Source organism: Anser cygnoides, chromosome 24 (genome assembly GCF_040182565.1).
Source record: "Anser cygnoides isolate HZ-2024a breed goose chromosome 24, Taihu_goose_T2T_genome, whole genome shotgun sequence".
NCBI classification, from domain to species: domain Eukaryota; kingdom Metazoa; phylum Chordata; class Aves; order Anseriformes; family Anatidae; genus Anser; species Anser cygnoides.
In genome coordinates this window covers 6,931,908-6,953,940 of record NC_089896.1, presented here as the reverse complement: position 1 = coordinate 6,953,940, position 22,033 = coordinate 6,931,908, and the positions used below count along the sequence as shown (strand labels likewise).

The 22,033-nt window shown below is 54.7% G+C and overlaps 1 protein-coding gene across 28 annotated transcripts in view; it reads right to left on the bottom strand.

Moving 5' to 3' along the window:
- Nucleotides 1-22,033, bottom strand: part of MACF1 (microtubule actin crosslinking factor 1) — a 142,871-nt gene that overhangs the window by 56,610 nt on the left and 64,228 nt on the right. For 22 of the 28 annotated variants that reach the window (XM_066982410.1, XM_066982422.1, XM_066982411.1 and 19 more), the window contains 19 exons: nt 15,505-20,778; nt 14,858-15,007; nt 14,234-14,449; nt 13,959-14,108; nt 12,950-13,183; nt 11,332-11,481; nt 11,002-11,235; nt 10,171-10,398; nt 9,213-9,734; nt 8,684-8,860; nt 8,112-8,235; nt 7,561-7,769; nt 6,840-7,157; nt 5,869-6,035; nt 4,705-4,861; nt 3,777-3,894; nt 2,006-2,068; nt 966-1,207; nt 384-513 (listed from right to left, as the gene is read on the bottom strand). In XM_066982410.1, coding sequence (XP_066838511.1) covers nt 384-513; nt 966-1,207; nt 2,006-2,068; nt 3,777-3,894; nt 4,705-4,861; nt 5,869-6,035; nt 6,840-7,157; nt 7,561-7,769; nt 8,112-8,235; nt 8,684-8,860; nt 9,213-9,734; nt 10,171-10,398; nt 11,002-11,235; nt 11,332-11,481; nt 12,950-13,183; nt 13,959-14,108; nt 14,234-14,449; nt 14,858-15,007; nt 15,505-20,778 — 8,863 coding nt within the window. The remainder of the gene's footprint in view (nt 1-383; nt 514-965; nt 1,208-2,005; nt 2,069-3,776; nt 3,895-4,704; nt 4,862-5,868; nt 6,036-6,839; nt 7,158-7,560; nt 7,770-8,111; nt 8,236-8,683; nt 8,861-9,212; nt 9,735-10,170; nt 10,399-11,001; nt 11,236-11,331; nt 11,482-12,949; nt 13,184-13,958; nt 14,109-14,233; nt 14,450-14,857; nt 15,008-15,504; nt 20,779-22,033) is intronic. The other 6 variants (XM_066982416.1, XM_066982420.1, XM_066982415.1 and 3 more) reach the window with 4 other exon arrangements.

The window sequence follows — 22,033 nt, the reverse complement described above, 5'->3', positions numbered from 1 at the left end:
TCTTTTTAAATACACAGTCTTGTTTAGTCAACATTGCATTACCTAGGATATCCTTACTAATGACTAGAATTTTATATCAAGCAGTGAAGCTTTTAATCAAAGTAATCAACTCATGCTGCTAATCTTTTTTTTTTTTTAGAGGTAATTTAAGGAGGCAAGTCTTTAAAATATACATCCATCATAGAGATTTCATTAATCATGACAGTGCTCATCCCTGGAACACCTTGTACACCAGACAGCTTGGAGATAAGTTCGCTATTTACTGAATTTTAATTAGAAGCGACTCTGCTCTGCAGTGACTTTGGAATCGTCCTGCAGTCCTGAATCACTTCTAACGTGATGTTTCAAGACAGAAGCCTCACTAGAGCGCTTCAGGCACTTACTCAGGTCTTCCTGCATCTTCTTCCAGTTTGATGCTTCCGGAGAATCTGGATATTTCTCCAGCAAGCCAGAAAGTGCTTCCTTTACCTTCTGGATCTTTTCTGACTTCTGTTCCAATTCAGCCAGAAATGCCTGGAATACAATCGTTTGAACTTCTTTAGATACAGTGCAAAAGAATAACATCACCGAGGAGGAACGAAGCAGGAGCTACAAGCTGGAGTTGAACAGTTTCTGTTCTTTGCTCTTCATTAGCAGTATCATGAGCTAGCTTGGCTCCAAGAGCAGACCAGAGGGGGATTGCTTCCCAGAGAAGCTGGGGTGGCCCAACAACAAGGGCTACAGATAAGCGCCTCTCCTCTGTGCCAAATGCCTGAGAGCAACAGGTCTGAAACCAAGAGGGTTGAGCTCAGCGTGCCGGCTCCTGCTCCACGGACCCACCCGCGTTCCCTTCTTGGGAAAGCCCCTCTGCAGCCCAGGGCAGATCTCTGCTGCTCACACATCTAACCTTGCTGCAATTAAGCACATCTCCAGGAAGCCTGGGGAGAAGATGCCCAATCCCAGTTGTGCTCTGGAAGAGGAGTTACCTTGTTGTGCTCAGCCTGGGCTCTCACAGTCTCCGTCTTGGTGGGCGAGGAGGAGGCTTCCAGCTCTGACAGCGTGCGCTCCTTTGACTCCAGCCACTTGAGCATGGTATTCGCCTCCTCCTGCACTTCTTGCATCTTCTCCAGCATGGCTGAGAGCTGCTGCTGGCGTTCCCGCAGCGCCACGCCAAGGCCCTCGTACTGCTGGGTGACATCCGACACATCGCACTGGATCTCGGTCAGATCTGTTGCCAAAAACAGCAGCCTGGGTTGAGGAACGCTGCCCGCCTTGCTGCACTTCACCTGGACTATCAGGCACTAATCTAGCCTCAGGCAGCCACAGCCAAGCACGAGCAGCAAGCGGCCGCGTGGCCGTCCTGCTGCCTGCAGAGCGCCGGCAATGTCAGGCTACCAGCGCCCGTCACGCCGAGGGGCTCTTCCCCTCGCACAACGTTCGTGTGCTGACAGTTTGCAAACAAAGCAATCGTCTTCGTGTTCGAGAGGCTGATGCAAGCTGAGCCCCACTTCTGCAATGTCACTGCCAATACAGCGGTAAGTAACATGACACCAAGGTATAAAGCCGTTTTTATGCAGCTATTATCTCGTTGAACTGGTGAACTAACAGCAGATAACGGTCAGTAATTAAAATTGCTCTTCAAACTGAAGGGCTGGATGGCATTATAATCCCTTAGAACCAATAAATTTAATTGCAGGCCTTAAAACGATTGCCCGTTTATCAGCCCGTAACACCACCTGACGGGGTGCCGGGGGGTTGCCGCTGCCCAGAGCTGCCTGCCGCCCTCCCGGCTCTGTCCTTCAGCCTGACCGACGTCCCCGGTCACAGCCACCTGCCCGTCCCGTGGCGCAGCGCTGCTCGGAATTAGGAAGCCCATTTGCAGGCTCATTTCACTTGCTACGGGATGCTGATGGTGTCACATTGTGGTTCGTATCTCACGGATGGAAATGCACAGCGCTGCCAGCAGGCACAGACACAACGGACAGGACACGGCCCCAGCACGCGCGTGCCGGCACAGCGCTCTCACCTTTGCAAGTGTGGTATCCGTTCACGCTGCCTACCGGCCCTCCCAGAGCGGGCAGCACAGAACCTGAGCAGAGGGGACGGGGACAGACAGAGGGACAAGACAGACGTGTTAGGAATGCGGACAGCAAGCGATGAACACCGGGGAGGGCTGCCTCCACCGCCCGGGAGCGCCGCGCAAGGCGGATGCAGCCCGGCGCGCGAGCCTGCAAACACAGCGTGGGACAACACAGCCCCCCCCGACAGAGCACGGCGGCACCAAGCACACGGATGGCGCTGGGGGGCCGCTGCCTCGTGCTCATCAAGTCCGTGGGATGAGGCTCCTGCAGAGCCCGCAGCACTGGGGCCACGGCCGTCCCCCCACGTCTCTCCAGACACCCCAGAAAAGCTGCTGCCCTCACCATGACTTTGTGAATTACCAAGCGAGACCGCTGAGGCTTTATAATGTCTTCATTTAAAGAGATTAACTCCCCTAAGGAAATGAACTCCCCCATATTCTCCTTTTCTTATGGAATTAAACTATTTAAAGCTGCCTTGGTGCACGGACACGCTCTCTCTGCGAAGAGGCACCACGCACGATGCATCAGTGACCCTCTCTGGGATGCACTGCAGACATCAGTTACATTCACAGTCAAAAGGGGATTCTTCAGAAACGTCATTAAGTAAGCGTCTCTCTTTCTAACCACATATTTTAACAGTTTCATGGATGTAAGGGACTGCAGCTTCCAAATGTTACCCCAGGTTTGTAAAGGGGAACGGTAACCTGCGTGGCAGCCCCCTGCCCTGGCGACATCATCCAACAAGCCTCAAGAGCAGGGAATGAGCAAACTCCAAATTAAAACTCCCAGGAAAATTTCAGGTTGGCAGCAAGCACATCTTGTGAACAGGTTTAGCACAGACATCAGGTCAACTACCCCAAATGTCAGAACCTTCAGTGAGCACTAAGACACAAGATACCGGATAACATCAGTGAAAGAGGAGCTGGGGTTCGGCTCGCACTGTGTGCCAGCTCCTGCATCCTTCGCACACCCGTCTGCAGGCTCTCTCCCTAGTTTTCTTGGAGGCTTCCCATTGAACTGCAAATGAAGTTAACCCCAACAAACAAACATAGACTATAAATTCCCATAGAGGCCCATCAGTGAGGGGAGTCCAGAGACTTGTTCTCATGAGCTGGAAGACATCTTTTAGTTGGGTTCCAAACAAACCAGACATAATCTCATTGCTTCATAGACTTAAAGCCAAAAAGGAGACTAGTAAATCACGTCTGAATATCACAGTCTTCAATTTCATGCAGATATGAAACCCACATACTGGAGTTTGATTAAAACATCTCAGGCCCCAGGAGGCTGAAGCACACCACTGGCAGAAACCAGGAGGCTGCTGCAACCGAACCACCCCAGCGACCGCCCTGCAGGACCCGGACCTCCTGTGCTGTGGCCGAGCATCGACGCATGGCCATGAGCTGGGCCCGTGGCAAGCACGGGCTCCTTCAGTGCTCGTTACACTACAGCAAAGGAAGCCACACTGCCTTACCTGGCACTGGTGGGCTCAGAGCACATGGCCGATGCATAAATGCAACAACCTGACCACTGGTCTTGAGCCCCGTGATACCTGGACCACCTCCGGCCCTCTAAAGTTTGTAAAAAGGGGAGGTAACCCCATTTTTTGCTTGATGCGGGCTCTGGAATGATGCTTGTGGTGCAGTGAGAGCAAGCAGAGGAAGGAGGCACGGTGCCAGCTCCCTGCAATGGCTGGCGAGCAGGGCTGCGACTCACCCGCCTTGCCCTGGCTGTCGGGGGCCGTGATCTCCACGATCAGGTTCTCCAGGAGGGTCCCCTTGCGGCCGATCTCCTCCACCTGCGGCCCCTTCCCCGTCCACTCCTCCAGGAGATCCTGTTCGGAGGCAAAGGCTGGGGTTGGCAGCTGTGCTCGCCACACTGCAGCGTGCTGTCCCCGATGGAAATGGGAAGCCCGGTCCCCTCCACTATGAGCTGGTGGCACCGGGACAACGCTGACAGAACAGCCCCCAGCGAACCGGCTGCGTATCGCTGGGGGCACCCAGCACGTTGCAAGCAGACTGCGTGCACGGAGTGGGTGTCTTGACGTGTATTTTTGCCAGCGGGAATCAAAGAGTAACAAGCTCTTCCCTGAGCAGTGGGTCTGTCACACCTTCTTCTCCCCCCTGCTGTTTCTGGGGGCTCCCTCCCACCCCACACTACCCAGCCGTGTGTGAGTGCAGTCCCACGGCTTTCTGCAGAGCCCCTCTGTGAACCTGCGGCTCGGAGCCCCGAGGCTATGGTGGCTCACAAGGACGCTGCCGGGCCTCCCAGCCCAGCCCTCGAATTGTCCTCATTTAAGGCATCGCTGTGCCGGAGATGAGCGGAGGAGGCTGCCTTTGATGTCTAGCAGGGAGAAGCGCACAGCAAAAACTCGCAAATCCCCGACAAAGCAGGTGGGAAGGAGGGAAGGGAAATGAGGCTGTGCGCGGGAGGACCTTCGCTCTGTTCCCTTGCCTGCACACCAGGGACCATGAGATGCCCACACACAGGGGGCTGCAGCCCAGCAGCAAGTACAGGGAAGCCCAGGATTACTGAGAGCATAAAAAACCTCCCAGAACATTGTTTCCTGGGATTTATTCCATATTCCAGGGTTTTCGCACCAGCTGCCAACTTTTCCAATCTGTTTCCAGCTCCCTCTGCCCACCTGGACCTGCTGCCTGCATTTGTGGAGCTCCTGGGTGCCCAGCGAGGTCTCTGCAGGCGGCATTTTGCCCTCGCTCTCCTTCAGCCACTTCCTCACGGCTCCAACCAGCTTTCGGAATTCGTCCAGTTGCTCCTGGCAGGACGATGCATCCCTTTCTCTAAGAGTGAAAAGGTTTCAGAGAGTCAGAGCTCGTGCTTTGCCTTGCAATTACCACCGCGTGAATGTAGCACAGTTGAGTCTCCAGGAGCCCGTCTTTTTATTATTATCATTCGATGTTGCTTAGAAACAGCGCATGCAGTGCCAGCCAAAACGGGGTGCAAGCTGCAGCCTGCCCCCCTCGGCTGGTGGCAGCTGCTCCGGCACTGCTGGCTCACGTGGAGCTCCCCTGCCAGCCTGCACCCACTCTGCACGGGGCTCTTTGGGGAGCTGAGCTTTGGGGAAGGCAGGGCTCCTTCCCACTGCCCCAGGCCCTGCCATCGGCGCTCATCCATTCAGCCCCTGGGGGGGGGAACGAGGCAGCCCCTCCGCCTGGCTCCCCCACTGACCACAGCTGTGGGCAGCCTGCATGCAGCCGGCCAGAGGCAGCACGCTGTGTGGTGCTGAGTTACTGGGGATTATCAGGAAATTCAATCTGCTTCTTCCCATCGCCTCTCTCGCGTTCACCAGGGAGTTCGGAGATGCAGCCTGCGAGGTGTGCCCTCCCTGGGGACACAGGCGAGCTGTTGCTCCAACCCCGCTCACGCTGCCATGGCTGACTCAAGTTCAGGATGCTGCTAAAAAGTCCTCCTCATCCCCACTGCGAGGGGCTCTGCGGACACAGCCCTGCTGTGTCACCTCCCGCAGAATGTACCTGGGGCCAGCCCTGACCCTCCGCCAGCACCCGCTCCCCCCGAGCGAGATGCTCCCGGCCGCAGCACCGAGCTGTGGCAGCCCACACGCTCCGAGACGCACGAATGCCGGCTCCTGCGGCACCAGGAATTTTTCACAACGCCCCCAGCCAGGCTTTTTTTAAAGTGTCAGCTGGAGCGAGCTGCGTTACGTCTCCTGGTGTGGGAGGAGGGAGGCAGGAAGAGTTTGCTCGTGCCCCCCCGCGGAAAGGAGATCTCACGGGGGCTTGCTCTGCCTGCAAAGCCTCCCGGGGGCAAATGGGGCACTAGGACTCACCTCTCCTCTGCCACCTTCTGCAGCTGCAGGAACTCCTTCTTCAGGCTCTGCAGCTTCTCCTGCTGTAGGGAGGCACTGGGCACAAAACCGCAGGAGCCCAGCTCCGCAGCCAGGTGCTCCAGGGCCGCCAGGTCCTCCTGGTGCTGCCTCAGCTCCAGATTCAGCTCCTGCCAAGAGCAAAGGGTGATGCCAACTGTGCCCCCACCAGCAGATCTGGGCAGGGGGGACGAAGGGGACAGCCCTGTGCCTTGGTGAGCTGGAGACCCTCTGCGGGCAGCGCCATGAATTGCACCAGTGCCAGGCGGGTGGGCAGGGCTCAGGCCCGCTCACTTCTGAAGCTCTGGCTCAGCAAATTCCTCAGCCAGCTGCAGAAGCAGGTCCCACCTTCCCTGCCGTCTTTCCTGGTGCTGGTCTGAGGCCACGCAGTGAGTGTGATGGGGAAACCCAGACCAGGCCAAACCAAACCCGCTCACAGCACAAGCGTCCAGTTTTATGCCAGCTTAGACCATTGCTGAGGCTGTGGCCAAACCATGCCCCACAGCAAAGCACTTGTAGGGAACCTGAGGGAAGAATCTGTGCAGCCATTACCGGCCACCAGGACCCACTGCATTGCCAAGGGCTTTGTCACATCCTGCACTGCACTTGCTGCCAACACTTGGGTGGTTTTGCTTATTAACCCATGGAGCCTTTAACTGGTAAAGCCTTGCTATATTTGGACTGGCCCCTAAGAGACTGATCCCTTCAGAAAATCAGGCTGGCTCCAGGGAAATGCCATTCCCAGCTCTCCCTGCTGGAAACAGCCTCAGCTGCCCCAGCCTCGCTCCCTTCCTCAAGCGAGCAACAGCCGTGGGTCCTGCAGACCCTGGCGGCCTGGGAGAACCAGGAAGAAATCACTGCAGAATGGCACTGCCCTAGGAACACTACACAGGTGGAATTTTCTCCCTCCCTCAGGCAGGGGAGCCACATCTCACCTGGATGTGCTGGGAGAAGCGAGCGATGTCACGGTCTGGCTGGTTTCCAGATGCCAACATCCGCGCTCTGCTCTCTGTGAACTGCTGCAGCTTCTCTGAGAGCTGCTCATACTGCTCAACCTTCGGCAGGAGACCCTTCAGCGCCTCCTCCTTCTCCTGCTGCTGCTGGCACAGCCTGCCGAAATGCTCCGTCACCTCAGCCAGCTTGCCCTGCAGGGCAGAGGCTGTGGCACTGTCCGCCGCCTCCGTGAACCGTGTCACCATCTCGCGGGTGGCTTCCAGGCAGCTCTTCTGCCTGGCGATGTCCTGCTTCAGCTTCTGTTGTGAGCATACACAGACAGGATGCCGTTTTAGGAAGACTTGAGCAAAACTGAACTGGTACAAAGAGGCTGGGGGCTACCCTTTGCAACAACAGCGCACATTTGTGCAAGAAAGGTTTTCTGTCCTGATTTTGTTTTCCTTTCTGCTCTTCCCAACCCCGTCTGCCTTCTCCCAGTGCCTGACATCCAAACCCTGCTTTTTAGCAAAGAAGAGAGGCTTTCAACAGGCCAGTGTTCGAGCCTAAAGAAATTGTGTAAAGGCTGTGCTCATGTCCCTTTTTATTTATTTTTTTGTGTGCTTTCGGAATCCCTTAGCCATGTCCCAGCAGCTGCCCGCGCAGTTCAGACACCGCAGACAGCCCCGTGTATTTGAGGCGAGGGAGACCAGGGGCCAGCCTTACCGCGTTGGTGGCCAGCGAGTCCTGGATGGAGGCGGAGGAGAGCGCGGCCGGCTGCTCTCCCCCCAGGCTCTTCTCGATTTCAGCCACCGACTGCAGGAGGCTCTCCAGGCTCTCCTGGACGCTCTGGGACTGGGCGATGGATTTCTGCAGCAGGTCTGAGCGCTCAGCCATCTGCTGGGAGAGGCTCTGGAAGCGGCTCACGATGGCATCTGGAGAGATCAGCACGAAGAGAAGTAAATGGCACAGAGCTCACCTGGTGTTCAGAGGGCAGCGAGTACCAACGCAGCCGCTGGGTGCAGAGCTGCAGGAACTCCTGCCAGGCTCTCACTGACCCCAAGCTCAGCACTGAGACAGTGGGCCTAACACAAATGGCCAAACTGGACCACGGCCCTCACGCCATGCAAACGTATGCTCTGAAGGCACATCACTGTGTCTCCACCTTTGTCCCATCTTCCCCCATATGTGCGAGACTTCACGCGTCCTCCCTCCTGGTTTGCTTTCAGTCTCTCCCAGCCACCCCCGCTGATACCGCTGGCTGCTTTCAGCTGTACCTGTTGTTTCCTGAACGTGCCCGTGGTCAGGGGCTGGTTCTCCTTGTATCTCCAGGAGGGAACGAGCTGCTTTCTGGAGCTTCTCCACTGGCACCTGATGCTCAGCGAGGTTTCCTTGCAGCTGCTGCTTTGACACAAGGCAAGACAAGACAACATCAGCAGTCAGTCACAGACAAGAGACCTTCACCCATGGGGAGCTCAGTGCTCCATTCAGACCCTGAGGGTCCCTGTTCAGTTAATTAAAAAATCCCACAAATAAATAACGCAGGTTGGACAGCCCAACCATTGTTGGGCCCTGCCACTCTCGCAGCAGGGAAACTTTCCCCCCACATCCCGCTGGGACATCCAGGGGCAGCAGCCCCTTGTCCTTGTGCTCAGCACCTCTCAGAACAGCCTGGCTCCATCTCATCTGCAGTGCGGGGACTTCCCGAGCCCGCAGGTGTACTGTTGCACTCAACAGTAAAAAGGCTAACAGAGGGAATCCCTTGCAGCACTGAGGCTGCCCAGAGCAGAGGCCAAATTCCCAGACAAACTCCAACGCTCCCCCAGGAGATCGCCCGCAGACCACGCACCCCGGCACTGGCGAGCTGCTGCTGCAGCGCGGCAGGATCTGAAGAAACCGTCTCTGAGAGCAGTTTCCCAACCGCAGCTTCGCTGTCCTGCAGCCATGTCCTGAGAGACTCTGCCACCTCCTGGAACTGCTGGTAGTGCTCCAGCAAGGTGCTCAGGTGGGAGCCAAGCTTGGTGCACTGCAAAGGAGCAACGAGACATAATGGCAGGATGCTCACAGGAACGGAGCAACCTGGGCACCTCTGGAAAATGCACAGGAATCAGTAGAGAGAAAAAACAACAAAAGAAACATTCTTGTCATGTGTGTTAAAGCAATTACAGGAAGCACCACGCAGACCAACACCAAGAGAGAGTTACTCCCGCACAAACCCCAGAAGAAGACGATCCTTGTCCTCCAAGCTACACGCATGCTAAAACCACAGCCACTCTTGAGGGAAGCCTCCCCCTGCCATCACTGCTTATTCTACACACACACACGACGAAAACAGTGCCTGAGGTTTGACTCCCAGCCTTGCAAAGCCCTTCCCATACCTTGGAGTGCAGCGTGGTGTATCGCTGGGTCGCATCCTCCAGCTTGCTCTTCACCACGCTTCCCGAGGCCAGCGGCTGGGACCCTGCGTCCCTGGCAGCTCCCTCCGCATCCAGCACCTTCTGCCCCGACATGGTGACAAACCGCAGGTCCCCTTTGTGAGAGATCACGTCTTCCGAGAAGCTGCCCTGCCGCAGCAGCAGCTGCCGGAGGGACGCGGGGTCGCTGTCCCCTTTGTACATCCCCTCCAGGTCCTGCTCCGCTTGCTTCAGCCAAGCCTCGAACTCCCCGTGGTCTCGCAAGAACTTCTGCAGCTCGTCCCGCAGCACCTGCACTTGCTTCAGCCGCGTCTCCGACTGGGCGAGGGAAGCAGCGTACCGGTCCTTCAGCTCCGCCAGCCGGCCCTGCAGCCCGGCCCTCTCCTCCCCAGGCAGGCTGTGGCCGTGCTTGTCCAGGAAAGCCTGCGCCGACTGCGTTGCCAGGATGACGTCCTGCTGCTGGGACAGCAGCTCCTGGTGCTGGGCCTGAAACACGCCGACAGGCAGAGGTGACTCCTGTGACCGAGGGGATGCGCACCCACACCACCAGCAGCAGGCTCGCGGGTGGATGCAGCAAGGAGCTGCAGTGCCCCCGCGCTCTGGTGCTGCCAGCAGGGTGGGGGAACACCCGCGGGCCAGCAGACGTAACCCCCTTTCATTAGGGGCACCGTGCTCTCGTTACCCCAGTTGCACTGTGCCATGGGACACATCCGCCCCACCAGCCCCACCAATGCCCTGAACACGTGTCCTCCAGGCTGGACATGGTCCTCCCAGGAGTTCCCGAGTCTCCCATAGGGAAAACCGCCCCGAGCAAGTGCTCTGGAGGCCAGGCAGCCAGAGGCAGTGTGTGGCAGCACCGAAGCCTGCTGTCACGCTGACAGGCAGGCAGAAAGCTTGGAGAGGGACGAGGTGGCAGCCCTACCTTCAGCCTCTCGTACTGCTCGTCCAGGTTCTCAGCAGTGCTGTCTGCTCCCACGACACGGCCATCAGGGACATCCTGAGCATCCTGCCCTGCTCGCACCCCCGCCGCTGGCTCAACGGGGTGCGGTCTGTACTCCAGGAGCTCGCCCTTCTGCTCCAGCGATGCCACCCAGCTCAGAAGGGAATCGATCTTATTGCTGTTCTCCTCCAGCTCTTTGGCTGCTTTCACCTGAAAGCACAAAGGCTCCCGGTAAGAATGATCCATTTCAATCATATTCAGCAAACTGCTGCATGGGGGACGGACACAAAAACGAACAGAAGAAAAACCCTGAACTGTTTTCCAACTGCATCGAACACCTGAGACTCACAGACCCTCAAAACACTTTGTGACTCTGATAAGGGGAGGGTACAAAGAGGCTGTGAACAAACTCGGCCTCTGTTACGCTGCACTTCTCACCCTGCTACAATCCAGGCTCACAGGCAGCCCCAACACCGAAGGGCTGCGACTCCACGCGTACAGGTGTGGAGATACGTTTCACGAGCACGTGGAGATGCCCAGCGCTCACACCAAGGGCCAGCCTAAAGGCAGAGCAAGATGCCTTGTACTGCCCCAGCTCCTCCACAACCAGCTCATCTGTGCCTGATGCTCTCAAGGCATTTCACCAGGGAGCAGTGTCACTGCCTTGTCCCACCCAGAGGACAGACAGAACAGTAAGTTGCTTTATGTTGCATCGCCCAGAAAAATGCCAGAGCCTTGAATGAATCTGATTCTACTGACCAGACCTCACCGGGCACCTCAGCCAGGCCCAGGGGCTGCAGCCCATCACGTTACCTTTTCAGTCTCCTGCTGCACTGCAGCAGTGACGGCGCACTCCAGCTCCTTCTGGGCCATCTCTGTCCTCTCCTGCAGGGACTGGTACTGCTCCTTGGCACGCCGAAGCTTCTCTTGCAGTGCTGCCAGCTCCCCAGGCTCCATCTTTGTCTTGTTCTCCTCCAAGAACTCCTCTGTGGTTTTCAGGACGCTGGCAAAGGAGGCGGCTCGGGTGTGCATGTTTCTCTGCAGCTCCTGGGCAGACGACAGCACGATGCCGTGAGGCGCCGTGTGCTCCCAAGGCAGTGCCAAGGCCCCCCACCTCCCAGCCTCCCTTTCTGAAGCACTGACCTTCACGTCACTTTGCCTCTGCTGCAATGTGGACAGGTCTCCTTCACTGGCCGCCCGCTGCTGCTCGGACAGCGTGTCCTCCACTGCCTCCAGCCAGGTGCTCAGCTCGGCCAGGTTCTGGGCGCGGGCTGCCTGCTGCTCCTGCAGCGTCTGCGGTCGAGAGCAGAGGGAAGGGGGAGAGGGGGGCAGTTAGTACCGGGGCTGCGCTTCCACCACGCACGTTGCTGAAAAGCAAGGCAAGAGGTTACAGCTGGAGCACCTTCCTGGAGGTGAGGATGCAGCACAGAAACCAGCTTTTGCAGCTCTCCCTGGGCTCTCTCCCCCTCTCACGTTTACACACTGCAGGAACGTGGCTGAGGTCCAAGCCCCTTTCCAGTGGCAGTGCTGGAGGACTGGAGCTGTGCAGTGCACGTTTGCCACCATTCAAGCAGGTTTCTCTGTTTTACTTTTTTAAGAACCCCGTCCAGCTCCACGTGGAGCTACGCTCCAGTTTACGTGGTCCTCTCTTGGGAGAGCTCAACCAGAAATTTCTGCGCCTTTTCCATTCAACCTTATGAACATTAAAACTGCATCAAAAACTCATCTAATGAGAGGTGAGAACCTGGCACCAGGCAGCGCCACTGTGGAGCCCCACACAACCTAAGGCAGGTTGGCTTTTAGACACTGGGGTTGGAGAGGGAGCCCAGGAGAGAGAAAAGCGTTTCTGTAGCCGATCCAGCTCCTACATTTTGCTGCCAGAGCACAACACAGAAGCGCCTGTTTGAGCAATTGAGCATGATGTGACCTGAGAGTCCCTGCAACGTTTCTGTTCCCTTCCCCAGGGCAGAGAAAAGTTTTTGAGTTTCACTGGGCATTTCAGCAAGGTGATGTACAAACTTGTGCAAAACACTGTGCTTGGTTCTCACAGTCATAAGATAAACAACAGAAGCAAATTGAAAGAGCCTTCTTAAGAGCTCTTCAGCTGCAAAGCGAGTTCTTCCTGGGTTAGGATGGGCGCACACTCAATCTGAAAAAGCAAAGCAAACTGGTTAATATACACACACACTCCAGATGGGACAGGCAAGAGTTATAGAGAGCAACTGTTAATAAAAAAACACATTAATACTGTCTTGAATAAGAGGATCCATGCAGTGATGAGTGCTGCATGAATGCAGCAGAGACCTGGGGACCTGCTTTTGCAGCTACCAGCTGCCTTGATACATCATCAGCTGTTTCTTTAGGTCAGCAAAACCTGTCTTGTGTGGTGAAAGTAAGACATTAAAACTGCCGGCTGCCTGTGGTGCCAGCTCTGCACAGGGATTTTCTGGTGGGGTTACAGAGACCAGGGCTTTTTCTACCTGGCCCAAAACAACTCGATGCCTAGCAGAGGACTCCCAGCTGTGCTACCCAGACCTCTGACAGGGCTCCACCTTGAGGGAGGAAAGCAACTTTCCACTTGGGAGTTACGTGGTAGGAAGAAGAAAGACTTTAGAGGAAGCTCATGATGTGCAATGGGAAGTCATAAACCGTGAGTGGCATGCACGTGAAATCCCAGATACGAGGTGTCTCAGCGCACGCTCTTGTGGCTGGAAAGTGTTTGAGCGAGCAAACTGCAGCCAGGAAGCAGCTGTGCCACAACCTTCACCTGATCTGTCTGCTCCGCTTGCTGGAGACAGACCTGCAGGACCTCGACCTGCGCCGCCACGCGCTCCGACAGGTCCCGGAACGCCTTCTGCAGCTCGTTGAGCAGCCGCAGCAGTTGCCTGCTCTGCTGAGGGGTCAGGTCCTGGGCGTGCTCCGAGATAAGGAACTGGATGTCGAAGGCGGTGGCATCGAGCTGAGCCTTGGTGTCAGCGAGGGGCTCTTTCAGCTCCTGAAGGGAAGAGAAAAGACCCGTCAGGCTGAACTGCTCTGCGCTGCCAGCTTCAGATGGGGCACACAAGCAACACGGGCAGCAGTGTGTGCCCAAAAAAAGCACTGTGTCACTGGAATGCTGTACTCCATAATCCCAAGAGACCCGAAGCACACAGCACTGAAGTGACAGAGCCTCGTCACACCAATTCTCCAAGGCTCTGCTAAACAAGGCCTCCAGCACCTTGCCAAGAGACCGCCTGCACCCTGCGTGAGGCTGCCCGAGGACAATCCAGGTCCAGAGCCCTGCAGTCCGTGATGACCACGCACGGCACCAGCGGCTCTCCGCCTTCAGTCCCCTGACTTCAACTGCCCGCAAACAGGAGGTGCTGAGCTGTCCAAATCTTGAGAGCTATCGCTACAAGATGAGTAGCTGTGGAGGGGGGCCTGGGCTCCTCATACAGGTGATGGAGGCTGGGGCAGGTGTGCTGGAGGGGGCTCTTGGAGCCCCCTGGAGGCAGCGGCTCTCAGCCTCACAGGATTCCCTGCTGGTCGCTCAGACTCCACCACACACATCTGCATTTGAGCATGTTCCCATAAAGGCCAAAGCAGATGGTTCATGCATTGTGGAAACAAATTACTTTGGAGCAAATACAATATTGCTGCTCCTCCTGCAACCAAGGATAATGGCAAACCCACCAAGGCTCCAGGAGGGGAGCAGGATTAAAAGCTTCTCCTCTGCACAGAGGACAGCAACTCCATCCATCGGGAAGGATTAGGGGCATCGCCATGGTTACCTTGTAGTGTTGGAGGCAGCGACTCAAGCTGTTTGCATCCATCCCATGGTGGTAATCGCTGCCGTCCAGCGACTGTGCAGTGCCAGAGACCCAGCTCAGCAGCTCCTGCAGTTTACCCTGGAGAGTCTCATGATGCGTCATGATTTTAGCCTTAAACACAGAAGTGCACCATTCAAACAAGGAGCGGGGCACTCCAGGGAAGCACCAGGATGTGCAGGGTGGGGGGACAGCAGGCAGCGGGGACAGCAGGCAGCAGGGACAGCTGCCAGCTCTACCTTTTGGGTTTCCGCTGCACCGCGCAGGTTTAGCAGCCGGGACTCCAGGATATCACTCGCAGAGCTCAGAGACTTCTGGAGGTTCTTGGCATCCTTCTCCAAAGCCTTCAGTAGTTGCTCAGGGACTTCTTCAGGCGGGTTGGCCACAATCCACTTCACAGCGTCCAACTCCTGATTCACTGGAAAGCTGAGCTCCTGCAGCTCAGCGCCCAAGGCCTGAGGCAAGACAGCATTGTTAAGTCTATGGTATGGTTCGTCTTCCCACTGCCAAAAGTGACAGCACTGCAGAGGTTTTGGAGAACCAGCTCCAAACACTGCGTGTATCTGCTGGAAAGATTCATTGCAATCGACCCGTTCATGCAGCCCTGCTCAGCTGCCAGCACTCAACTGTCTTTCTCCAGGCTGTAAAATTCATTTCAGCCACACTTAGGTTACTGTCTAAGCACGAGAGGAAGGTAAGCCAGAGGGAGTGCCAGAGAGATGGGGTTTGCATATAAATGCCAGTTCAGCCTGAGGCTAACGCCCCGCTTGCTCCCAGAGCAGGGAGGAGGCACAAGGGGGAGCCTGAGAAGTGCTGGGGAGAGGGGGGAGAGCTCGGTCCTGCCTGGCGCCAGCAGCGCTCACCTCAGCCTGCTGCAGCAGGTCCTGCAGGGCGGCCAGATTCTGCTCTGCTGGCTGCACACGTTTAATTCTCATCTCAATATCTCGGAGCATGGAGAGATAGGAGATCAGCTTCTCATCGTGCTCCAGGCACATCTTCTTGCTGAACTTGATCTACAGAATCAAATGGTAAAACAAACCCTCAAGTTTAGAGAGAAAACAGGCAATTATACGTATGTATGCATACATATTTTTTAAAAGAAGCAATCTCTTAATAGCATTCCATTTCAGGGACTTTCCACATGGTAGTCTTATCTACAAGATTTACTACAGGAAAAACAGAATACATGGCTCTTTTTCCAACATAAGCTTATAAACGGCAAGAGATCTACTGTGTTACAGTAAAAGTGCCAAAAAACGGTCCTACTTATTAGTCATTTGTAAGTAATGCTCTAGCAAAAAGAAGCCACAACTAAGCCTTGAGTGTTTTCAGTCCTACATCACTGGGTCCTTTGCCAAATCCATTGCAGCTGATGCTGTAACATCAAGCCCCAAACATCCACGACTCACGTTCTGGCTCTCCTCTGCACCGAGGACCTGGGACAAATTTAACATCAAACATACACAAATAGCACGTAAAAATGCTGAAATAGCAGAAAGCAGTCACCCACCTGGGCTGGTCTCGCAGCCTCCATCGAGGTCTCCAGCAGCTCCCCCTCCACTATCACGGGTAAGAGCAGGCCCCGGTCGCCAGGCCCCGGCTGCCGGGGCTTCTCCTGGGGCGCTTCTCCGGGGGCTGTGGGGGGCAGAGGGGCACCGGCTCGGCCTGTGCTGGGCTCCGCTGGTTGCTCCTGTGGGGTGCCTTCTCCAAGCTCCAGGGTTGCAGAGGTTTCCTGAACTTCTCCGGGTTCCTCTCTGATGATTAACTCATCCGGCTTTTCTCCTGCTGCCGGGGCTGTGGCGAGCACCTTGCTGCTGTTTCCCACCTCAGCGTTTTTCTGGGTCTTCCTCTCCTCCGGTTCAAGTGCCACAGAGAGATCGTGCCCCTTTCTGCTCTGACCTTTTGTCACCACCAGAGCTTCCCCTTGTTCTGGGAGAACAGGGAGCACCTGACCCCCTGGGAGGATTGCTTCATCTTTCTCAGAAATTGGTTTCTTCTCTTTTTCACCCCTGCTGCTCTCCAGCTGCTTTTGCTTGGCTCCATCTTTTGCCAGCCTCGCAGTAATCTTCTTGGGGGCTGTGTCAAGTTTTGGTTCTGGAGCACTTGAGACAAAGTCTCCCTCCTTCCCTGGAATTTCTTTGGATACTGGAGTAGGAAGGGACTGCTTTTCCACGGAAGATTTCTCTGGCTGAGCACTGTCCCCTGGGACACCAATCTGCTTTGTTTTCTTTTTCTTGCTTTTCTGTTTTTGGGTAGGTTTTCGCTCAGTTTCACCTACTTCTTCTCGATCAGCTTCTGCATCCAGTCTCAGGGTTTCTCCCACAGGGTGTCTGACAGCTCTTCCGTCTGCAAGCTCATCTCCTGCCGGCCTCAGAGAGACAGTCTTGGGGGGTTCTCTGGACATTATAGGGCCCAGCTCTTCCTTCCTGTGACCCACAGAAACAGCTTCCCTCGGGGCTGCCTGTACTGCCTGATCCAGGCTTGCTGCCTGCTGTCCCCTCACTGCACCTTCTTCCTCTGCCACAACCCCCCCTGCACTAAGAACCCCCTCCCTGCTCCTCTCCGTACCGCCCTCAGCACCGTGAGGCACCCCTGTGTCAAGGAACGACCACTCTTCCTCGAACCCCAGCCCTTCCACTTTCCCCGTCCCCTGATCTGCTGCTTCCCCTCTCGATTCCTGCCCCCAGGCCACTCTCACACGGGAGCTGCTTTTTGCAACCCCCTTCTCCGTAGCCTTTATCACTACTGTCCCTTTAGAGAGAGGTGCTGTGCCTAATACTAAGGGGTGTTCTGGAGCCACTTCAACCTCTCCTTGTCGCTGACGTGTGACACCATGCCCTGGAGTTTCTTGAGGAAGCAGTTCTGGTTTCCCTTTCCTTGGCATCACCAGGGATGTGGCAGGAGCAGCGGCTGCGTCCCCAGCCAGGCCGCAGCTCGCAGCTTCAGCTCTGGCCTTGTGCTCAGCACCACCGGGCTTCATTGCAGCACTAATAGGGAGGACCACACCTTCCTCTTCTGGAGGTGTCTTTTCCATTTTTTCCTGGGAAAGGTGGGGTTTATCTGCTTTGAGGACCTCAGAACCGTATTTGCCTTCGGATATTTGTGCGTCTTGAAGAGTGGCAGCTAATTTTTGGCTAATCAGGCCTTTTTCAACAGCTTCCTTTAAAGTCAATCTTTTTCCACTGCTAGCATCAACAATTCCTCCGCTCCTCATCTGGCTGGTCGCGATGACTTTGGCCATTTCCTCATCCAGCAACCCCTGCTCCAAAGCAGCCTTCAGGGAGAGCCTCTCGCTGATGGTGCCCTCCACAAACCCCCCGCTGTCCGCCTGAGCCTGCAGCAGCCGCAGCGTGGGCAGAGGGTCCACCTTCCCCAGCTTCACCGCCTGGGCACATGTCAGCTTGCTCCCCGTCACCTCATCCTTGATGGCTCTGAAGGGATGGACCTCCAAATACCTCTGACCGGATTCGATGTCAATTTTACACTTCTTTATGAACTCCGAGTAGGGCACGAGCATGCAGTTCTCAGGATCTACAATGCCTTGTTTCACTTCTGGAGACGACAGGACTTTCTCCACAACCTGCCTGGGCAGCAAGCCCTCCTTCACTGCCTGGCAGAGCGCCAGTCTCTGGCCAGAAGCAGGATCGATGATGCTTCCACCCCCGGCCTGGATTTCTTGCACTTTCCTCTGGAAGTCCGGACTAACAAGTCCTACTGATACTGCCTGGGGCAAGGGCACCTTCTCCTTCGTTACTGGATGAATGTATTCATGCAGGCACACGCTTTCAGCCTTTGTGAGTTCATTACATAAATCTTGATTGATCAAATCGTGCTTCATGGCGTCATTTACCGAAAGCCTCATTCCAGACACGTGATGAATTATTCCTCCGTCTGCAATCTGCTTGGTCAAGAGCTCAAATGCTTTTTCCTTTTCAAGGAGCCCTTTTTCAACAGACTGCGCAACAGTCAAAGGATGCTTGGTTTTGGGATCCACAATTCCACTGGTTTCAGCCTGCAAGCTAATGAGCTTCTGTCTGGTTGCCTCATCGGTGCTTTTCCCTTTGGAAGCCTTCTCCAGCTTGACCAGCTCTTTCTGACTAGTTGGCTCTATGAGGCCAAGATTTGAAGCCAATGTGACTGATATTTTTTTGCCACGTTTCAAGTCAACAATCCCTCCAGTAACCACCTGCCCTTCCAAGATCCTCATTGCCGTCTCCTTGTCCAGAAGGCCAACTGCAGCAGCATCCTTGATAGAGTAGACAAAGTTATTGCCTGGGTCAAGAACACCACTTATGGCTTTGTCGGATGCGAGAACTTTCTGGAGAAGCTTCTCATCCATTAAACCTTCTTCAATGACGTCCTCGGTGGTTAATGATTCACATGTTTGTGAGTCGAAGAAGCCACTGAACATCTTCATCTTCTCCATCAGTTTCACAGCCGTGTGGCCAGGCACCGCTCCACAGGCTACTGCTTCGTTCAGAAGAAGAGTCTTCCCTGTCTGCTCATGGATTATGCCACCACTTTGGAGCTGCGTTAACAACATTTCCAAAGTGTCCTCCTCATCCTGCTCTGTAGGGGCTGGCAGGGATGTGTCATCAATACACTCATCACCCGCCGCTTTCCTCTCTCCTTCCTCCACTTTCAATACACCTTTAATGCTTTCAGTGTGCCTCTCCGTTTGCTCAGCTTCTCCAGTTCTAGGGAGCACAATCTCCTCTCCTCCCACCGTGCCATTCTGTATTGTTTCCTCTTTTAGCAAATAAATCTCTCTAACGTCCTCCACCTCTAATTCAGGTTCCTCCACATCCTGAGACCTCTCTGCCATTATTTCCAGTCTCTCCGTACTTTCAGAAATACCCACCAACATATGGCTTTCGCTTTTCACATCACCTGCCCCAGTTTCCAATGTCCTCTTCTGATCTTTGATACGTTCCACTCCACCTACTATAATAGGTTTGGACTCTTCTGTCTCAATCATAATTTCTTCTGTTTCTCTGAATCCACTACCAGAATCACTGGGATGTTCTGGCACAGATAATTTTACCTGATGTTTGTCCTTGCTTGTAGAAGCGATTTGCTCTCTACCAAGTTTGGATTCAGTCTCACTTTTGAAGGTAGCCTGTTCAGTGTAAATCTGCCCTTGCTCCTCCACAAGCAGGATATCTTCTGCATCCTCCAACGGGCGGCTTCCAGGTCCCATCACCACCTCTCCGTTCTCCAAAGCAGTTCTGTGTGGCAGGACCTTTTCGCTTTGCTCCTTTGAAGGAGCAAATTGAAACTCAAGCTGCTGCAAAGCCAAACCGTTGCAAGGTTCTCTTTCAAGAGCTGCATTTGCCTTTGTCTCCTCAAAGCCTTCACTCCCTTCCAACACGTGTTCGCAGGATCCATTTTCTTGGGTTTGGATGAGGGCTTTAGTGAGATTGTTCAACTCTCCGTCTACCAAGAGCAGCTTCTGGCCATCGTGGATGTTGATGTAGCTGTGGGTCATCAAGTGGAACATCAGCCTTTCGTCGTCACTCCTTAGCAGAGGGTCACTTTGCTCTTTGTGACCTGTGGGACTCTTTCCAGAGGAGCTCTGGCCATTCCTGCTTCTGCTTGGAGAGCCAGCGAGCTGCACGCTGGCCATGACATCGGGTATGACTGTTGATTTCAGCTTCTTCGCCACATCTCTCTCTAGGATGCCATGGTCAACTGCTTTCCTCCAGGACAACACCTCTGTGGTTTCTGGTATAAAGACAGCCTTAATGAGTTGCCTCTTGCTGAGAATCTTGTAAACCAGCTCTGTGGACAGAATTCCTTGCTCTAAAGCATCTGCAACTGGGATGATCTCTCCCGTCTCTGGCCACAGGAGCCCCATGAAGGACCAGAGGGATTCCAGGACCACCAATGCAATCCTTGGTGCTACCAACTCTTTCCTTACAGCTTCGTCAATTGTAAGTCTCTCTCCCGTGACTGTATCAATGATGCCACCTGTCTGAAGCTGCCGGATTAGAAGTGTGCATGCCAAATCCTGGTCAATTAAATTATGTCTCACAGCCTCGTCCACAGTCAGCCTGTGCCCTGTCCTGGGGTCAACAATGCCACCAGCAAAGAGCTGGGCTTCCAGCAACCTCACTGTTACCTGTCTGTCTATTAGTCCTTCCTGGACGGCACGGAAGATGCTGACTTTTCTGCCTGATTTCAAGCTCACCATCCCACCCGCCAGCTGCTTGACTGGGAGCAGCCTCAGTCCAGTTTCTTGGTGGATGATGCATCGGTGCATGAGCTCTGGCAGACTGATTTTCTCTGCAGTGTTGGGGTCAATCAAATCCTTGCTGCATTCCAGGTGAGACAGCAGTCTGGAATAAAGCTGGGGGGTAAGGAGCCTTTCTTGCAGAGCTGCCTCCATGCTGATTCTGCCCTGAGGGGTTTTAAAGCCCCCAGTTACAAGTTCAACCTCAAGAATCTTTAGCCCAATGCTCTCACTAATCCTCCCCTCTTCTATCGCAGCAGCAACAGGTAGGAGCTGCCTCCCTTCACGTCGGACTTCGTCCACCCGCTGGAGAGCATCCTTCAATTCCTGCAGCACCTGGAATGTCCTGAGATCAATGATGTTTCTTGCCAGACCTTCCTCCAAGGAGAGTTTTTCGCTGGTCTCTGGAACATCTAAGTCGGATGTGATAACCTGGGCCTCCAAGAGGACGAGGCCAGTATCCTGATCTATAAGACCTCTCTGCATGGCACCAAAGACAGGGAATATTTCTACTGTGCCAAGATCGATCACTCCCGCCACTGCTCCGCTGCCCTAGAACAGAAAGAGAAGGAAAAGAATCAAACCAAAATCAAACATTTCCAGCACTTGGATTGCATGAGATCTAGGGAGGTACCAGTTCCAAAAAAAAAAAAAGAGTTTCAAAACCCCAAACAGGCTAGAAAGCGAGTCCCAAAGTGTTCAAATGCAACTCCAAAGGCATTGCAGCACACAAATTGGTGCATTTGCTAGCTTTCAGGTTGCCAGTGAGTTTTGATGCACAGCTAGTCCATCACCAAGGGCAGCACCGAAATGCTTCCAACATCCATCACCACTAATGCAGCAGAACAGCAAGCAGCAACACCCAGACGTGTTCCTAATGCTCCACAGAGAAACAGGGAAGGAAACCAACAAACATACCGAAACTGTCCAACAACTCCATCCAAAAAAAAAATAAATAAAGACAACATGAATCCCACTTTGTACTAACAGAAGAGAAAAAAAACCAAAGACGTCACTTCAGGGTACCTAGGAAGCTCTCCCAGTGCAGTTTCCACCCTGATTCCTGCCATGCTTAAATCCTGCTCTTTAATGCCAGGATGCCCAGGGAACACCGTGGGTCTCGTGCCACGGAGCAGCTCCCCGGCACCACAACCAGCCAAGCACGAGAGCACGGGCGCTGCCCCTGGCATGCACAGCAGCTCCCCAAGCACACCCAACTGCTTCGGCACCTGGAAGCAGCCGTGCTCTTTAGGGCAAGGGAAGAAATACAAGAAGTTGTAGCTCCCAGCATGGAGACAGTGACAGACTGGGAACAGACCATCTAACTTTGGTATTTCTGGCCTCTTCTTTCTGGCACCCCCACAGGGAGGGGAAGAATTCAGATAATGACACAGAGTAAGAGCAGTCCGGACCTTTGGATTTCTCCTAGTTGCACTGTTTAGGTGTAAAGTTGGCCCAAGCACTAAAATTTTTCTGTTGGGACAGGGAGGAGCAAATCTGGATTCCCAGGACCTCAGATGTCGGTAACGGTGACTCTGACAGCCCAGGCAGGCGGGTGCCTTGGAGCAGTGGCACAGCAGAGGATGCCGCCCCCACCACGCTGCGTGTAGCTCCCCCAGCGCCCCCTGCCACGGAGGCTGGGTGGGTCTGCTGGGAAACACCAAGCTCCCACCAGCATCACCAGACTCTGACATGCATATTTGGAAATGAACAAGCCACTGAAAGACAGAGAAGAAGAGGGGAAAGAGAATGATAAAAGAGGAGATGGGAGGGAGGGGAGTAAAAGGCTTTTACTTACCAGAGTTGC